The 19,827-nt window shown below is 32.1% G+C and overlaps 2 protein-coding genes across 2 annotated transcripts in view; both read left to right on the top strand.

Moving 5' to 3' along the window:
* Positions 1 to 6,792, top strand: part of LOC110106501 (serine/threonine-protein kinase ATM) — a 256,327-nt gene extending 249,535 nt beyond the window's left edge. The window contains exons 79-81 of the mRNA XM_028694452.1: positions 3,279 to 3,422; positions 6,312 to 6,431; positions 6,511 to 6,792. Coding sequence (XP_028550285.1) covers positions 3,279 to 3,422; positions 6,312 to 6,389 — 222 coding nt within the window. The 3' untranslated portion in view covers positions 6,390 to 6,431; positions 6,511 to 6,792. The remainder of the gene's footprint in view (positions 1 to 3,278; positions 3,423 to 6,311; positions 6,432 to 6,510) is intronic.
* A 4,982-nt stretch (positions 6,793 to 11,774) lies between these two features.
* On the top strand, positions 11,775 to 13,733 carry LOC110106483. Its single transcript, XM_020836414.2, has 2 exons — positions 11,775 to 12,453; positions 13,013 to 13,733. The coding sequence occupies exons 1-2, from the start codon at positions 11,946 to 11,948 to the stop codon at positions 13,432 to 13,434; spliced, it is 930 nt and encodes a 309-aa protein (XP_020692073.1). The 5' UTR covers positions 11,775 to 11,945; the 3' UTR covers positions 13,435 to 13,733.
* The last annotated feature ends 6,094 nt before the right edge of the window (positions 13,734 to 19,827 follow it).

Raw genomic sequence — 19,827 nt, forward strand, 5'->3', positions numbered from 1 at the left:
CTAGTATCATAGATATCTGATAGGAAAAACTTGAGTTCGCAAGTAACCCTAAGGTAATACTTGAGTTTGCAAGCGATCCTAACCAAAATCGGTAAGCAAACAGCAGAGAAACTGTTGTTTGTATCAGGAAAACAGCAAAATTCTGCTGTTGACAGCAGGAAATCAGCACAGTTTAGGAAAAACTGAGAGAAAAACGCAAGTAGAAACTTGTATTCCACTAGGAGAAGAAGAAAAACAACAAAGATACAAGTGTTCTTCAATTCGAGAGGAAGAACGTACTCTCCACAATCTCCGGCAATGCCAAGAGCCCACGTACAAACCCTAGATCTCAAATGAAAATTCAAATTCAAGATGAGGAGCCAATTTCCCCTCCAATCTCCTAATTAAGCAAATTAATCATAAAGGACAATAATAAACTTCCTTAAACAGCCCCCCACATTCAAATTTTCCCTCGTAATAGCAATTAAGACATGTTTGGCCAACCTGGAAGTCCCGCCCCCTTTCCCTCTTTGTTCTGGCGTGAATACACTTCGACCGGTCCAGGCTTGACCGGTCCAGCCTGCCCCTCCCGGGCCGGCGGCATATCAATATCTTCTGAGTAGAGTTCCATGTCATAACCTAAAGATATTAGCCTTATGATGCTAGAATTGTCATCACCCATCCTAGAGCTTGTAATACTAAGGTGAGAACAGATGGTTGTATGGATGTTTTAAATTTCATTCACCAATATCAAAATTATTGTCGTTTTTTTCATAATAATAACTTATAATATATTGGAAGGGCGATAATATTTACAAAACTTTATTCTGAACTATAGCAATTCTAATTAAATATCGCTCAATTGTAGTGCAACATTAATCATATACAAATTCTCTTCTCTCACTTGTTTGGTTCTCAAGTTTTCTTTCTGAAAATATTAAGTAAATAAGGTGATGAGTTACCATCATATCACAGTGTGTTAATTAGTTTTAAATCATAGCAATTCAGCAGAGAAAGAGACCAACATGCAAGCTAGTCATTATTTTAAATTGTAAGAAATCAGAAATTATGCTTATAATTTGGATATCACAATGATCAAAAAATTTCCTTAACATTTAAAATGCCTATTCATTCAAACTTGTGGAGCATAATCCCTTGAACAAAATACTAAGTTTAGTTAATGAATTTGATATTGCATCTAATAAATATCTAAATGCAATACCAGCAAATACTTCGTAAAAATATTTCAATTATGATTCTTTATTTTGAATAACTTTTTCTATCTCCTAGCAACACATCTACTTAAATTTAAGGCATATCTATCTAACATTTTCAAGGATTGGACCCACCCATTCACAAAATGCTTTTCTTTGTTCTAATATGAAACAGTATTGTGGCTTTTAGCTTTAACATTTTAATGTTAGGTCCCTATTGGAGTTCCAAATATATTCTTCTACGACATTCTTTTAGATCTATTACTGTCTTCAAATTATCCTTTATTTTACTCTTTATTTTTATATCAATTACAGTATTGAATATACTATTGAAGAAATTCTCGATATGCTTAACATCTAAATTGTGTCATGCGAAGTTTAACCTCTAGTAGGGTAAATTCCAAAAATGTTGTGCTTCGTCTAATTGTTGCTAAGTCTATAATTCAAAAGTCTACAATCTAATTGTATTGAGGAGTCGATAATTTTTTATATCATACTCACTATTTCCCATAATTGATTCTCACTCAATGTTGGTGGAGGCATTGGTTTTTTTTTGCACTTTTTTTAAAAAATGTATCTTTTGAAATATCACAGGCAACATACAATAACAATCAAACTTTTTTTTTGTTTGATGTTTTAGCGTAAACGCTTTATTTAATTTCACACAATATCGGCAAGCCAACTTTTTTATAGTGCTCCAACTGAATAACATCTCGTATGCTTGAAAGTTACCAAACATCCAAAGTTTTTTTTTTTTTGGAAGTCTTATTTACTCGAATATCATATGTTAGTACAACTTCCCACAAAATATTTAGGTCATTTATCATTGGTTATAAGAACAAATCAATTTTGGCTTTTAGATTATATAATCCAAGTATGATGCATGTGAGCAACATGTTCAGTGTGGTCATGCACTTTCTCGTGGAAGATTATAGGGTATAAGTATTATTACCCAATATGAGTATGGTAAAGTAGCCTGACTCTATGGAATAAAATCATCGGCACATAATTCAAGCCTAATGTTTTCTGGTTCATCTATAAAATGTAGATGTGTATGGTTGAAAGTACTTTCAGCACTCAACATCTTATGGATGAATCATAACACCTACTCTCTAAATTATTCCATGATATCAACTTATATGGCTAGCATAGCCCATGAATGCATAGTCTTTGAAGACATGGTAAGTTAGATAAATAAAATGATATACTATATGGGATTTCCATCCACTTTCATTGTTTCCCACTACTTAGTTTAAATCGAGGTGCATTGCAATACCTACATGTAGTTTCTACTAAATCATTTTTATTATATAACATAAAACCATTACTATAGCAATCTATTTTTGCTGCACTCAAATATTATTTACATTGATTTCTTTATCCCAAGTATTACAAATATGAAGCGGGGTTGAGCAAGTGATGGCAATGGGGTCGTGTTAGGGAGATCGGAGCGTGAAGGAGAAATCGGAAGAGGGAAATTAAGAGCGGGAATGCAACTTAATGAGGGATGGGAGAGGGATTGTGCGGTTTGAGGTAGCTCGTGCAGGGAGTAACCTAAGTACTCGCAAGTGAGGAGAAGCATGGGGCGAATGTGAGATGGAGAGAAAATGGGAGAGATAGGGATATTAGGAATTTTATTTTAATTATTATTTTTTATTTTGACTTTTAGATAATTTATTATTACTTTATCTTATTATTATTATTATTATTATTATTATTCATATTAAGGTTGGGTAAACTTTGGAATACTTATCAAGGTCAACTTTTAATTTGATATCATTAATCTTTACTTTTATTTAACTATTTGAGTCATCCTTATCCCTTGATTTTTCTAATTTATTAAATTACTAATTTTGACATTACACATATAAACTGTTATATAATTATGTAGGTTATAAATTTATTTCATTAAACTATATTATTTAAAATTTGTTCTCACCCTTTTTTAAAAAGGGATTTTACATGAATTTCCTTCTAAGCATATTTGTTTTTTTGTGATACTTCCTGTTTCAGCATTACTATATGTCAAATCTCCTTTCATGTTGGGCCATTAATGGTTGAATCCTTGGATACTTACCTTTGTAGGAAACCGATGATAATTCAGATTCGAGTTTGGAGAACTCAGAAGATGCATCTGAAGGGAACAGGGATGCAGCACGTTCTATATTGCGAGTTAAGCAGAAGTTGGATGGATATGAAGATGGTGAAATGCGTAGTGTGTCAGGCCAGGTAAGTCATGTGATGCAAAATTATATTTGAGCCCCATTAATAACTAATGAATAGGTGATCAGGCAAAGTGTTTTTCTTGCATCTTCTTTTCAACTAATGTGTTTTTGCTTCCTGTTTCATTTGAAATACATTGAAGCTCTGGCACGTATCAGGCATAAGTTCCTTGCCACCTATTTCTTTTTTTAAACACCCATATGTATGTCTTTTGAGCTTTGGCAGCAATCAAAACCACAGGTTTATGTGTTTATCATTATCATGAACAATTAGGAATTTGTGTGAAAGCTGTACCTGAAACCCATCACCTCTTTTCTTGCTTTGTGTTGTCCTTTCTTATGTTTTGCAAGAAAATAGTTGATTTTAGGATTTTTAAAAATTTTTGTATTACCTTAAATACAAGCGTCTTACTTCCGATGAAAATGTCTTAAGTTTCATTTTAATATCTCACCCATGTTGATCATTTCTTCTCTCATCAAATTGAAATTTTCTAGCAAGTTATTTATAGTTTTACCTTGCAGCCTAAACTTGTCTTTCCGCTTGACAGATTTACTAGTTCCCACCAATTGTTTTTCTCAGGAGCTTTCAACTCCTCAAAATTTGCCTTCATCCATTAGTGAGAATTTTTAGTGCATCGCATTATTAGGAATCTCCTTATATGACAAGTGTGAGGTAAAAGCTCAAAAATAAGGTGATAAATTTTCGTAAGCCATAATGTGAAAAGGATGTTTGGAAGATCAGAACTGTTATTTGGCTCAATTTCTAGATTGGATGACTCAAAGCTTGAGGATGTAGTAGAGACATACCTAGAGGATTTACTGAATTTGGGTAGTGCAGGGATTTGGCAAGTCCATTCTTTTGACGAGTTCTCCATCTCAAATAGACAATATCAAATGGCTGCAGCACAGAAGTTCCTTTTCTTGACATTAATGAGGTCATCATGATTATCAATACATTGCATAGTGGGTAGACCTGCATTTTCAATATCTAAACACCTGATCCATTGCTTTCAGTCATCAAGGATTCTGGATTTTCAAATTGAATGCTTGGAGAAAAATTCCCTTTGATTTGGAGAATGTTATGCAAATCTTGGATTTATTCCCTTCCCCCAAAGATGAGGTATGGCATATGATTTAAGTTTGAAAAAAAAAATATTTGTGATACTATATTTTTTTTCTAATTAGGATTGAAACATTTATACACTTTCTTAATTAAAGTATAAATAACAAACTCATTTTGTGGCTTGGGTGTCAAGTTTTTTATGATTGTGATTGTGGATGTGAACAGAGGCAACACAATCAAATATTATTAAGGGTTAAAGAGGCAAAAGCCTATTTGATGAATACCTTTTATGCAACACTTAAAAGAGATGTTTTGAAATTTATGATTTTATTGAGAGTTCTATTTATAAGGTATGTGAATAAGAACTACTCCCCCCTGAAGGTATTTAGGGACCTATTAGTAATGAGTAAAACATTAGCAACTTCTAATAAATGTATGTTTTTTTTTTATTTCGGCCACATTTGATGCTCAGGTGGATGAGTGGCTTTGCCCTTAGAGATAGGATACGAAATGAGCATATACGTGAAAAGGTTGGAGTAGCTCCAGTAGAAGATAAGATTAGAGAGAGTTGCCTTAGATGGTTTGGTCACATAAAAAGGCGGCCTTCCGATGACCTGGTTAGGAGAGTAGAGATATTAGATTTGACTTGTGTTAAAAAAGGTAGTGGTAGACCTAAAAAGACTTGGTTAGAAAATATTAGGAATGACCTTTCTTTATTAGATTTAAACGAGAATTTGACTTTTAATAGTACACAATGGAGAAAAAGGATTCATGTAGCCGATCCCACGTAGTGGGATAAAGGCTTGATATTGTTGTTGTTGTTGGCCACATTTTATGCACGAACTTTAGTGAATAATCTCTTTTTCATGGAAAAGATGATATTTTTGAAATACTCACGACCATTATAACTCCATAATACTTTCATATATTTTTGAAATTGTGTTTGTACCATGGAATAGAAGTTTTTAAAGATTTTTTCTCCGTCATATTCCTCTTTTTATTGAATAAGCCTAACTTAATCTATTGTGATCATCAATAAAAGTTACAAAGTATTTTTTATTAGAGAAAGTGATGGCTAACAAGAACCTAGGTATCACTATGAATCATGGTAAATGGAGTGATAGGTTTGTACGGTTGTGATGAAAAAGATGCATGATGATGTTTAGTATATTGATACACTTTACATCGGAGATAAGATAAATTTTTTATTCTTAAATAGATTTGGAAATAAGTATTTTAAATAATGGAAATTGATATGACTTAACCTATTGGTGCCATAGCATAATATCACTTTACATAAAATTAGAAGTTAAAGCAATACTTTGGTATCCAGTTGAGAAGGCTTTATCTTTATAGTAGAGCCCTTCCTTTTCCCTAGCACTGCAATCATCCTCAAGATTAATTCCTGAAATTCACAATGAGAAGGTTAGAAACTAGGTTGACAATGATGATCGGAGGTGATCTTACTGTTGGATACCAAATTACAAGACAATTTGGGAACATGAAGGACATCATTAAGAGTTCATAAAGGAGTGAGTTTGAGTTTTCCTATCTTGGCAATGATCGAGAGAGAGAATCATTGACAAGTTTGATTTTTTTATTGCCAGTATTGGTAGAAGATGAGAGCAATTTAGGGCAACCAATCTTATGATCTCGGTGGGCCTAGAGTCAATGATTTATGAGTGTAAGAGAAGCATTTAGATTTTCACTGCATTACTATTCATATGCATACGAAACCATTTGTTATCTAATTTCGAATGAATATATATTTGTGAGGTCTCTAATGTGTCGCCCAAAAGCTCTTAGCCTTTTTTTTTTTTTTTTGGTTCTCAGGTTCAGCAACTCATACAGGATGCTATAGATACAGACCGCCTTTGCCAAATGTTTCCAGGTTGGGGAGCTTGGCTGTAAGAGAAGACATCAATGTATTAGACATTCGAGCTGTAATTGTTCGTAAGTATTTGCACCTATTTCATGTACAGTATAATGAATGTGTTGTCATGGAGAAACATATATGGTTATGATTTTGCAGGCAAACTTTGTAAATTTAGACTCTTATTGATATGGCAAAAGAGTTACCATCCGAGCCCATTAAAAGAAGCCAGATGAAAATATTTAATTAGCATTGGGATTTTAATTGAGGTATGGTTGTTATGTATGAAAATTATATTGTTTTATAAGTTTTGATTTTAGATATTTACAAAATTTTGAAATTTTGTAATTGATGTATGGATGTTATATATGAAACTATGTTATTTTAGGTTTTGATTTTGGACATTTATGAAGTTTTATAATTCAAATTTTGAATTTTGAAGTTGGGATTTTCAAAAGTTGAGGGAACATTATGTAAAATTAAGGGGCTATTTGGTTGGTCAAGAAAGAAATGCAATGTAAAAGAAATATTTTAGAATTGTTTGGATGAATGTAAAATAATTATAAGTAAATGATTTTCTTTTTTGTTTGAAGCCCAAAATATGGTGGCGGCCGGCAATGGGATTGTTGACGATGGTGATGGCAGTTAAGCGAGTTTGTTTGCGACGTAAATTGTTCTTTCAAAATTAGACAAGTTTGGTTTATTTCAAAAATGAACCAAAATGATTTCAACTATATTTACTTTGTTCCACCTTGTATTTCAAACAAACATCAAAATTTTTAATCCCCTATATTAGGAATATTTCACATCATTTTGTATTTCAACTAAACAGCTCTTAAATAAAAATAGGTTAACTGTGTAAAATTAAATTAGATAGTCAATTTCCATTAAAAAATTCCAGCTCCTACCCTAACCACTCTGGTTGTCCTAAACTTTCTTCTCTCTTTATATTTTAAAATTTTTGGTTGAATGAAGACAATAAATGTCTTGCTAGGATGAAAAAGGAAGGATTGATGTTTTTATTTATTTAAACTTGGGAATTTGTTTCAAGTTGAAGGGAGCAACGTAGTCGGCATCAATATTAAATGGGTTCTGTGATAATTTCAGTTCTCGCAATTATTGTCAGTCATGAGATGACTAAGCAATACCTAATATTTTTCTAGTGATTTGAACAGCTTAAAACCTTAAAAATTTTTGAAACAGCAACACTTATTTTCTTCTTACTGCTTCTTAAACTAGCTTTCTAGTGGGAAAATAAAATTTTTATATTATTAATAAGAAAATTGTCCTATATAAAGCCTAAATATTTGTAAAAGTATTCTCAAGGCTTGATCTCATTTGTAAGTTAAGTATCAATATCATTTTATGGAACAATTATTACGTCCTCCGACCGGACGTAGAGGAACGTCCGGTCAAAGGCCAAATTGCGTCAAAAAATGAGAAATACCGAGCAATATCAAGCAATAACGAGGAATACCATCACGTGAAGATTCAATACCGAGTTATACCGAGCAATATCGAGTTATACAAAAGTTGTTTTGAGTTTTTCCTAGAAAAAACTCGGTATAACTCGGTATTGCTCGGTATATCTTAGTATAACTCGGTGTTGATCTTCACATAGCGGTATCCCTCGTTATTATCAAATAATACCTAGTAATATCGAGCAAATACTGAGTTTTTTGGCGGGATTTTGCCTCCGATCGGACGTTCCTCTACGTCCTTACACCGGACCTAATAAAAGTTCCATTTTATGGCTCTCAATCAAGATGTTTTTTTAACATGAATAGAGAGAGAAATAAGTAGATTTTTGGGACAATAGGAGGCAATATAGATGATATGATGGTGTGATATACAATAGAGTTCTCTAGAAGTTGTGACGAGGAGATGGTGACAATGGTGAGAGGAGATAGTGATGATGGTGAGATAAGGGCAGTGATTGAGAGAAGGAAGAAAGGAAGAACGACTGAATGAGTGTGAATGCCAAAGTGAAGAACTGAGCATCGATCTAGCCTAACTAATATAAATCAAATGACAAGTCGAGTTAGCTTCGGATCATTCTCGATTTATCTGGTTAACTTAAACTTGACTTGATATTGAAATTGGGGAATAAAAATGAACCCAAACACGAGCTATTTTCCAAATGAGTTAAACAAACTCAAAAAATTTTATTTGGGTCCCAATCAAATTTTTTTGTTGTGTCATATGTTGACACCCCTACCATTTATGTAGTAAAGTATTATATTTCAAATCCTAATATATAAGAAGTTTATGTCATAATATTTTAACACAAATCTGATTAGAATAAATTTAATTTTTATTAACTTTTTTAAAATAAATATAATATATAATTAATTATATATTACATTTTTTATAATATAAATGTATTAATATATCATGATAAAATTTAATACATAATATGTTAATCTAAATTTTCTCCACTTGCTGTTATTCGACGTTATTAAAACTGACGTGTTGCATTAAAAGTACTTAATAAAAACTTTTTTTTTTCTGAAAATTTTAAAATTAATTCTTAGTCTCAATCTATACTATCTCAATCATTTCTTAAAAAACTCCAACAAACTCAAGAAAATAAACTGTTTGAAAAAACAAAAATCAGTTAAAAAAAAAAAAGCCAAAAAAAAAATTCACCCGTGCGATATTCCTCCTGATGATGAAAGCTTTCAAAAAAGTCGGTGAGAAGAGTCCGAAGTCTCAAGGGCCGCTCTACCTATACACTTCGTGTCAGTTCATAATAACCACATGCTAATTTTGGGTCAAGATCTAACAAATAGCTACACGGCTAGCCAAGTTGAAGCCAATTCTCTCACTCCATTAGACCAATTTATGTGGACTATTATATCATTATGCCACTACGTGGGATCGACAATATTAATCCGTTGTATCTTATTCAGAATTAAATTTTAATTTAAATTTGATTAAAAAAATCATTTATGATACTTTCTAACCCCATTTTTTATATCTATCTCTATTTTTCTTAATATAGACTAAATTTAATACATATATTCTCCTAATAGGCTCATCAGAAGCTGATGTTTTACGTGACTAAACCATCTGAGGCAACTCTCTCCAATGACGAATTCACATTCAAGTGATTGTCCACCCTCAAAATTAAGTGATGTGTAACAGCTTATACACCCTTAAAATTTCAAACAAACTTGGAACACTCAAATTGTATAGAGATTATTCTGTGCGGTGTCCGAATGCATATGAAGGCCAATCCAGAAGTGTCAAGTCATCTAATGCACTGTGCATTGGATGACTTGACTTATCCGGATTGAACTTCGGACGCATCCGAACACCGCCCTAATAAATTTTCCCAACTGTAACAGACGCTAGCTAAAGGAAAGTTGGTCACAGTTTTCAAAATCTGATTCTCCTTTTTCCAACTGGTTGAATACCTAAAAAAATTGAATCCATTCAAACTTTATCAGAAAATCCGACATATAAATTGAATTTTTTTTTCTTTATGAAGGTTTCCGTCATTATATAGCTCTTAATCTTATCATTTTATTTGTTAGCATATGCTAATTCTTTTTCAATAAAATATGTTATATATAAATCTATCTACATAAAATATTATTACTTTAGAAGAGAAAAAAGTTTGAGGAAAAAAAAAAACTTCAATGAGCTCCTATATATATTTTAGTATATTATTGTTGTGACTTTTTTTTTTTTGCTTTCTAAAATATTGTTTTAGTAAAAAATGCTTTAAACTAAAACTTTTATTATTAAAAAGAATTAGAAAAAAATGTTCCAAATAAAGCCTAAATATATTAGGCTTATCCACCGAAGTTGATCGCTACATGAAAATACCCACTTAAGCAATAGGAGCAAAATTATATAATAAAAAGCTCAATATAGATAATTATCCACTACTTTTTTCTTTTATTTTGTAGAATAAATATTTTAACTTTTTTTCTCATATATTATCTCTCTCTAATCTTATCCGTCATTGGAACTACTCCAACTTTTTCATATCATTTCTCATTCTCTCCAAAAGTAAACTCACTCATCCAATTGAGTATCCTCATCTCCACTATATATATGTTCACCATATCAATATTATTATTATTATTATTATATTTCAAAAAATGTTAAAATTTTAAAAAATGTATATATATCCATGCGCAGTATAACTGAATCGCTTTAGTCGCTTCAATTTTAAAATATAAGGGGAGTGATTTGGGTGGAGAGCACATTGCTTCTCTGCGAAATCTTCGGATTTGTCATAGATTTATTTGATTACTATTCATTCTTTATCTTTACGTGAAATATTTGGGTCGGCAAATCCTCATCTTGATTAGGATAACTAACAAAATTATTTAATTTATTTTGAGGTAATTATAATATAAATTTTGATTAACAGAGAGAATGGGAAGAACCGAGAAAAGAAAAAAAGGGCAAATTCAGTAAATTGCGTATCAATTTAGTAATTAACAGCAACTATCGCATAGAATGTGAATTTAACTTAAATTGAAATCTATTTACTTATTAAAGAAGATAGGGTTTTTTTGTAAAAAGTTTAAATGTTAAAATATAAATTGAATATCTATGCACAATATCTTATAAAGTGGATAATATTTTTCTTGCTTTATTTTTTTATATCATAATTATAATTTTTATTTAATCATTACTTTTACTATTTTAAAGACTATTTTATACCAAAATTTTGTCTTCTATAGTAATTTTTTTAAAATAAATTTATAATCATTTTTATAAAAAGATTATATTAGTCCAAAGGGATAATTAACATGTATATAATCAAGGATAAATAAGGGTTAAAAATGATAGCTCTCTGTTTTCATTAATTGTTAAATAATGGCTTTCCTTAGATTTGATTTATGTTAAGAAAGATAAAGATAGAATTAAAAAATTTTTGATTAAAAAGTATTAAAAATGATCTCTCTTTATTAGATTTAAATAAAAATTGAACTCATAACATAATAGACAAAATGGATTCATATAGGCTAAGGCCTTGTTTGTTTTAGAGTTTTTTTACCCTTTTTATTTAAAAATAGAGTTTTTTTTTTATTGCCATTGTTTGGATGGGACACTTTAATAAAAATGCTCTTTAGCGAACTTCATTTTTCTACTATTTTCATAAGCTTTTTCATATTTGATCCTCTGTTAGATAATTTTATTTCTTTAGCTATTGTTTCTAAAATTATCTTTTATAAAAGAAGATGAAGAACCAAACGAAGCATAAGTAGTGGGATTAAAGATTGTTGTTGTAGTAGTATTAAATAATGACATTCTTTATTATTTTTATTTTTTAAATCGGATGCAAACATTTTAAAGTGTAAGAAAGTGAAACAAAATTCCATTAAAAATTTTGAAAAAACCACAAAATTCGAATATTTATGAACGGTGAGGAGCCACTCCTACAAATCTCATGTGTGCCTCTGGTAATAACAGGCCAGTCCTGCTTCCCCACCTCTCTATCCTGTATTTGCAAGCCGTTCTCTGACCTACGTTTCCTCCCTTCAAACCCGAAGCTAAAGAAGAAGAGAGAAAGTGAGAAACCAACCGATCGATCGATCGATCGAGATAGAGAAAGAGAAATCAAGAACACTATGGGGCATTGGATTTTCTCGGCGAGCATAGTGGCGACCTCTGCTGTCGTCCTTTCCGCAGCCTTGGCGCTCTGGCTGGCCACTCCGACGGTGGCGAATTTTCTCGTCGCCGGGGCCCCGCAGCTCTATGGATCCGTCGCCTCCTGGCTCACCCCGCCTTATCTCTACTTAATCGTCAACGGCATAATAATCTCCATCGCCGCCACTTCCCGGTACCAGAAAACTGTCGCAGCCGACGCCCAGCTATCCCCGTTCTCACAGCAGGCGGACTTCCGCGTCGAGGATGCCGATTTGCTAGCGGAGGTACAAGATCTGCGAATCCTCGGTGACGAGAGCTTGTCCGACCCGGCGAAAGAAGAGTTCGTGATATCGAGCTCGAGCTGGTCACCAAAAATGGAAGAAAGCAAGGATCCACTGGAGAAATCCACCGGAAAAGGCTTGCTAGTGAATAAGCCGCTTGTCTCCGCCCGGCTTGGCCACCGTAGGAGCATTAAGTCCATCCCAGAAGGTTCGTACGGAATCCCTCGATTCTTATTTCTTCTAGGGTTTTTTTTTTTTTAATCTATTTCGTCCCGTATATCCGCTCCAAATAAATTTTTATAATGCAGATATTCTTATTGTCCCAAAGAGTTAATCGGAGAAGATATTAGCGGCGGAAAATGTGCCGCCGTCCATTTGAAAAATAGATAAACATAAATTTAAAATATTTTTTACATCTCTAATAAATACAGCTTATTAAATTTTCTTTAAAATATAGGGAAATTTACATACATACCACTTTATAACATCTTATTTACATATCTAACACCTAAAACTTTAATATTACATGAATACCACCCTATATTATTTTAATATCAAATATGCCACTTACATTTCTTTCCTACCACTCATATATTTCATTTCTACCACTCATATTTGGTATGAAAATGAACTATAGGTGGTATATATGTAATATTAAAGTTTTAGGTGTTAAATATGTAAATAGAGTAGTATAAAGTGGTATGCATGTAAATCTCCCTAAAATATAATAGAGATTCTTTTTCAGTAAATTGATGAAATGGTAGCAGGCAAAGCATTGGGAGTGGCGCGGCCGCGGAAGAACGAGACCCTCGAGAGCACATGGCGAAGCCTCACCGAAGGCCGAGCGGTGCCACTCGCTCGACATCTCAAGAAATCCGACACGTGGGGCACACACGCTCGTGCTACCGCCGGCGGCGATCCCACGACGCCGCCGGTGATCCATGAGATTCAACATTTCGAGTCCTTTACTTCTCGCTCCTCCTACGCTGCCACCGGCTCACAGCCACCGTCCTCCGGGCGTGGTTACTCATCTCCGGTGGCAAAGCTCCGGCGAGAATCGTCTCTGGGACAGGACGATCTTAACCGCCGCGTGGAGGCCTTCATCAAGAAATTCAATGAGGAGATGCGGCTCCAGCGGGAGGAATCTCTGCAGAAGTACAAGGATATGATCAACCGCGGTAGCCATTAATTAACTTGGATGAAAAACGAAATTTTTGATCCACTCAAGGACAATAAGGTTGGTTTGTTTTGATCTCCCAATTTTATTCCCCTTGTTCATGATGTTGATCCGGATGCTGATTTATGTAAATTTTGGAATTTGGGGAAGACTGTTTTTAAAGGATATTGATAAATTAGAAGTTCTTTTGATACATAGGCTTAAAAATTCTCTAGGAATATTTTTATAGGACATGGTAGAGATGGAAATTAGTGAACATTTGTTAACTTTTGTAAGATTTTGTTATTTAATTCTCCTCTAGTTTTAATTAATTTTCTGATTTTTTTTTTGCCACTTTTATATTGGTAGTATTTTTAAAGTGTTTTATAAAATAAATTATTATTTTTGATGAAGTGTTGTAGTTGATATAGTATTGAATTAAAAAAATTTATGATTAAATTTAGAAGCATTTGAATTTTGGTTTTAACAAAATTTTAGTTGAATTGAATGTTTCGATAAGGCGAATCTAACGAGGTTAACATGATTTGATCTAACTCCAAATAAACTCAAATCATGCACTTAAAGTATATAAAACTTTGGTGACTCCTATTTTTTCTTTTTTAATTTGGGTTTGTGTAAGACTTTTATATTAAGTTAAGATATTAAAACTATTTTTAGCATCATAAAATTTTCAACTCTCAATAATTTGGTGTTGTTTGTGAGGACATATACCAACATCTTAGCAATACTAGTTCAACGAGTAACTGTAGTAATGCTAATTATAATGGATCTTCTAACTCCAATAATCATTAATTTGATAATCAATTGAAAACATCTATAATTTTGAGGGTGAGCAAACTCTTTGTATGAATATCAAAACAAAGAGTTGCATTTCATTAGGATTAATAAATTACAATATTTGCATTGTATTTTATATTTTTTGATAATATTGTATTATTATTTTATTGGGAATCAAGTCAAATACATTTTTCTCAATGTACGGTACTAGGCAGACATTGAGGCAATTATTGACAGTAAAAATTAACAAAGTTAATGTCAAGATAATAAGTCTGTAAATTGTGGGTTACACATCATCCTTCTTAACTTTAATAGTTTATTTTGCAAGTCTGCAATGTTACTCAAATGCGAGAACTCTTCACTTGTATGCATATCAATAATGTATGTGAATAACTAGTATTTAAGGGTCACAAGTTCAATTGGAGAAAACTCAGTGTAATATAACTTTACAAGATGAATTAGTTTTCTCTAATCATAAGTAGAAAATAAACAAAGAAACAACTCAGTATTGGTTGCAGAGAAGGGATTATTCAGTTCTTAAATTTGCATATTGACAACAATATAAAACAAATTAAAATGAAAATGATGCAAGTATATTCTTTCTTCACTTCTCTGTATTAAACCTCTTCACTACTCAGCTCCCTAGTGATAAGATGGAAAATTATTTTATCATGTTAAATGACTTTAAGAGTCTCACTCCTCTTACCCAAAACTCTAGCACTACTCATGATCATTGAAGTGATCTCAAAAAGATATTTTACCCACCAATGATTATTTGCTACAACCACTAAATATAGTTGGAGTTGATGATGAAGGAAATAAATATAAATAGTTTGTGCATTATCCTTTAATATTAATGTCTTTAAATCATTGAACTCTTCTCATAGATTAGATGCCCCGTCATATCATTATTCATGTATCATATGTATACTCACTGAATTATTTGCAAGTATATATTCAAGGGATGCCTTAAGTGCAACTGCATTGTTTGAGGGAACGTGCTGAATGCCTATAAATCTCTCAATAACTTCATCCAGTTTATCTATATAAATCCTTGCAATAGCTGATTGCTCCTTGGATATATCACAAGACTCATCCATCAAAATTGAGAAGTATGAATCACCAACATCCTTTATGATACAAACCAAAGTTTCAATAACTATGCCATGACAATTTTTTTTTTTTTTTTGAACCTTTGGTGAAGTTAACCTCAAATCTGAGATAACATTTGTCAAAGTAACTTTCTTTAGTTTGTTGTTATGATTAGCAAGGAAATAAAATAGCTCTAAATAATTTTCTTGATTATCAAATTCAGATGACTCATCATGGTCACGAAAGGATAATCCCCGACATAGAAGAAATCACACACAATAGACTACTGCTATCAACGTGATCCAATATATCCTTGTTCAACCATAACGTATGAAGAGTATGATCTTGAAGCTTCATTAAGTCCTCATATTTTTGTTTTTTCTTATTGTGTGCACTATTATATATCCTAGCTTGCTCAACTATAACATGTAGGAAATCATAGCATTTCAATTGATGTGGCCCTTTTAACAAATAGGTTCAATGAACATTTTCCCTCTCATTCACATCATAGCTCCAAATAGGCTGTTAAACCTCAAGATCAGCATGAAGATTGTTGATATTAATCTCCAAATGTTCTTTTCTCTTCAAATATCTATCTATTCTTCAACTAATAATACAATAATTACTTGTAGTCACATAACTTTTTCATAAAAGAAAATAAAAAACAATCAACATGACAATGTGATACTCATTCAAATCGTATGAATTTAAGATTTTCTTACAAGCAAATAAAAATAGAAACCAAATTGAATTAACATTCTTTAGTTGAGGTGAATCAAACCAAACTAAATTGTGTATGTCAACTATTAAACTAATAAATAAGATCAATGGTATCACTTAATTTTTCCTTATGTATAAGTTTGGTTTCAATTTGATGATTTGGTTTAAATCGGCTAAAAATAAGTGAGAAATTTAGAACTAATTTTAGCTCCTGGTAATACAAATATTGTTTAATTTTTGTGTCCACCCCAAATAGTTGAATAAGTCTGATTGTGATCATATCATCAAACATTCCATTATTATCAGGAAATTTTGTAATGCATAAAAAAATATGATCCAATAACAAGCTACTATGATGTTCATTAAATTATCTTAAATTTGTTTAAATTAGAATGCTCCAATATATTGAATAGAACCTTTAGCTAACTCAAGTATCTTGGATTGAACAAATTTGCAACCAATCTAAAAGTGCAATAATTCTTGTATTTATAAGACACAATGAATTATCGGTTCATATCTCTAACATCTTGGTTTTTTATAATATTTCATCTTTTAGAATATTTTGGTTTCATTATGGAAGAAGTAATATAGAAATGAATAATAGATTTGATTGGAAGGTTCGGGTCACTATTGTTTAGTGCCCAAAATAAACTTCGGATCTGAGGTGGACCTAAAATCATAAGACCCCACATTCGGGAATATAATCCCAAAATTCTAATAAATTGACAACTCAAATTAAAATATTTCATGATCCAAAATTTAAAGCCAAACACAGAATAGACATGGGTGTCTTTGAAATATTTTAGAATTCGAAAATATCTCTTACCTTTTATCCTTTGGCCTCCAACATAATTGTTTAAATTTGATCCAACCCCAGTTGAAATTTTATCCTCACTCCTTTGATAACACTTCTTGAAAATCTAAATGAAATTCCTACCATTATTTTAATCCAGAGTATTAGTAGGAAACTCAAGCTTCATACTATATAATTAACTATAAGGGCTTTCCTTCGTAGGAGATTCAAGACGCCATAGGTTTAAAAATCAATTATCTTTGGAAAAATCAAAATTAAAGATAATCATTATCATCATATTTGAATGATTTGATACTAAACGATATTTTCTTTTCTTGGGAAGATATATCATTTGTTATTATAATTTTGATTATGAAATTAATGATTATACATGTAGATTATCATAACTAAATATTCGACCGAACTTCATTTTGACCATTCGAGGTCATATGTAGTTCATTCTTAAATTTGGCTATGATATTCATGATAGAATTTATAATTTTAAATCGGAACCCATTGGAAAAATTTTACTTTCGCCTTCCAATGCAGTATATCATTTCCAATGGTATGTTCAATCTCAGAATTAAAATTCAAAAGCCAATTTCAAATTTTCTAAAAAAAAAAAATAATTGCTTTGCATCTTTCCAAAGCAAAACTTTCAAAAACACCACCAGACTAGCAAACTGGAAAATGGTATTATAACTAGCTATAAGTGATGTCTGATTGACACTATTCATATGTCATATTTGGGTATAGCAGATTCATAATCATATAGAATACTCAACTAGAAAAACATATATATATAAATAAACAAGAATGAATGCTCAAACATACCCAAAACCATCTCATTAGACTCACAAATCATTTCCTATAACTCTATTTTACAATTAATTTTTAAAACTACTGCTATGATACTAAAATGTTTATCACAACCCAACTCAATAAAACCCACAGATTAGACACGACTTATCATGTTAGTTTGCAATAGGCAAGCCCCAGGATCTAAGTTTTTAAAACTTATCAAAATTTTTCATCTAATTTTACCTTTAAAAAAACAACATATCACAGCACTACTAATAATATTCAGTGTGAAAATAAACTCATCCATAATTTTTTTTATTTCATCAAAATGTATATACAATAATTACATTATAGTATATGACTACCAGTAGGAATATAAAATAGAGCAGAATAATATCTAGTCATGATTGTGCAAAAGTCAAACAAAAGAAATATATATACATACTCCTATCATATATGAATACTACTACTCAGCTAACTCTTTCCCTCTCTTAGACCCTAAAAATATAAGGCGAAATAACTATGAGCTAACATAGCTTAGTATACCACATTTATTGATCTAAGTTTTCAAATAATTCATTTTTTAAATGTGCAACTGAGTTTAAAATAATTTATATTAAATCATTGTATTGAAACAAAATCGTACTTGCAATTATTATAAAGCTTTTATAACAATGTTGGAAAGTAAATAAGCAAACACTTCTTTTATCAAAATAGAGAGCGACAAATTCCCCTTAGGCCCTTATGCCTCCCAAGGCTAGTACTAGAACATAATGTGTATATATCGCTATAACATGCATGTAGCCACCAAAGTATGCCTAAAGTATTGCCTCAAATCTTGTCAGGTCATAATGGATTGAATGGTGCACTGACTTTCCAGGTGTTACAGGGTAATGGTGGTCTAGGTTATAGTAAGCAAGTAACGTAGGTTAGAAGAATTATAGTTGGGCGATGATTGTCCGAAGATTGTGGTTGGGTCTGATGACAATGAGGGTTCATCGGCAATGGTGCTCGGGCGGAGCTTCAAGATTCTTCAAACTTCAGAGCTCTCTTGAATTTCTAGCCCAAGCTCCAAGCCGTCCCTAAATGTCTCATCATTCAATAAGTAGAACTCTTTTTATAGCTGTTGAGAATGACACGCTCCATAAATATAGAGAAAATCCAGAGCAAATTCAAGGTACTCTATTGGATGACATATTGATTCCCTTTATCATAGAGCATCCGTTTAGCATTTAAGTGCCTTAATGACATTAAAATTTATAATTAGGGAATGTGTTAAAACAACATCATAGATATTAATTGTAGACGATTAATTCTATGGAAAAAGCTATAATAATCTAGAAGTATTAGAGGTTCCTTCACGGGATCTTTTGTCGTTTGTTCGACCATTCTCTTTTGAAAGAGAGTAAACTGGAGACTAATGGGTTCAATATAAATATTATTGTTCATATTGTGACTTACAGTTAGTGATGTCACGTATCGACCTTGTAAGTGATGGTGCGTGTCCATATTACTGGCGACTACAGACAACTAAGTTAGCATGCGTCTGCATTGGTGTCAACAACGTGCATCGACCTTATAAGCGTTGGTGTGCATCAATGTTGTTTATAATGACTGATGATGAATTCAGTGGGTGTCAGTGTAGCAAAGTTATGGTGATTGAAGAATTGTAGTATGACAATGGTGATTAGGAAACTATAGTGGGGAGATAATGGTTAGAGGGGTAGATGTTTGACTATGGAGGTTAGATAGCTATGGTCTGATATTAGTGGTCTATGGGTGTTGGTTTGATGGTGTCAATTCGTTGGCTTTAGTATGGCAGTGTTTTGTCAATAACATTTTAACGGCATTAGTCCTAGGACGGTGGTTAGAGATTCATTGTGGGTATATGATGGTTAGCGGGAAGATGTTCAATAGTATTGGTAAATAGTAGTGATTCAATGATGGTAGTTTATTAACGATGGTTCGATGGTAGTGGGTCGGACAATGATAATCAGATGGTGGTGGGAGAATGATGGTGGTTAATGACAACAGTCCAATGCCAAAGCTCTCTTCAATTTCAAGCTAAGGCCCGAGCTCCCCTTCTTCCATATATCGAATGAGGGTATAGTTATAAATTTTAAGTATCACTCCTTGTAATTATATTAAAAAAAAATCAAAACAATATTAATTTGTTGATCATAGCCTATTCTTTCAACATCTAAGTAATTTAATGATATCAA

This window comes from Dendrobium catenatum, unplaced genomic scaffold (genome assembly GCF_001605985.2).
Source record: "Dendrobium catenatum unplaced genomic scaffold, ASM160598v2 fragScaff_scaffold_488, whole genome shotgun sequence".
NCBI classification, from domain to species: Eukaryota; Viridiplantae; Streptophyta; class Magnoliopsida; order Asparagales; family Orchidaceae; genus Dendrobium; species Dendrobium catenatum.

What these genes read in the sequence shown, in the direction of transcription:
- LOC110106483 (XM_020836414.2), top strand. Translation starts at nt 11,946, where the DNA reads ATGGGGCATTGGATTTTCTCGGCGAGCATAGTGGCGACCTCTGCTGTC. An exon ending in CATTAAGTCCATCCCAGAAG is followed by an intron (nt 12,454 to 13,012) that starts GTTCGTACGGAA and finishes AAATGGTAGCAG; the next exon opens with GCAAAGCATTGGGAGTGGCG.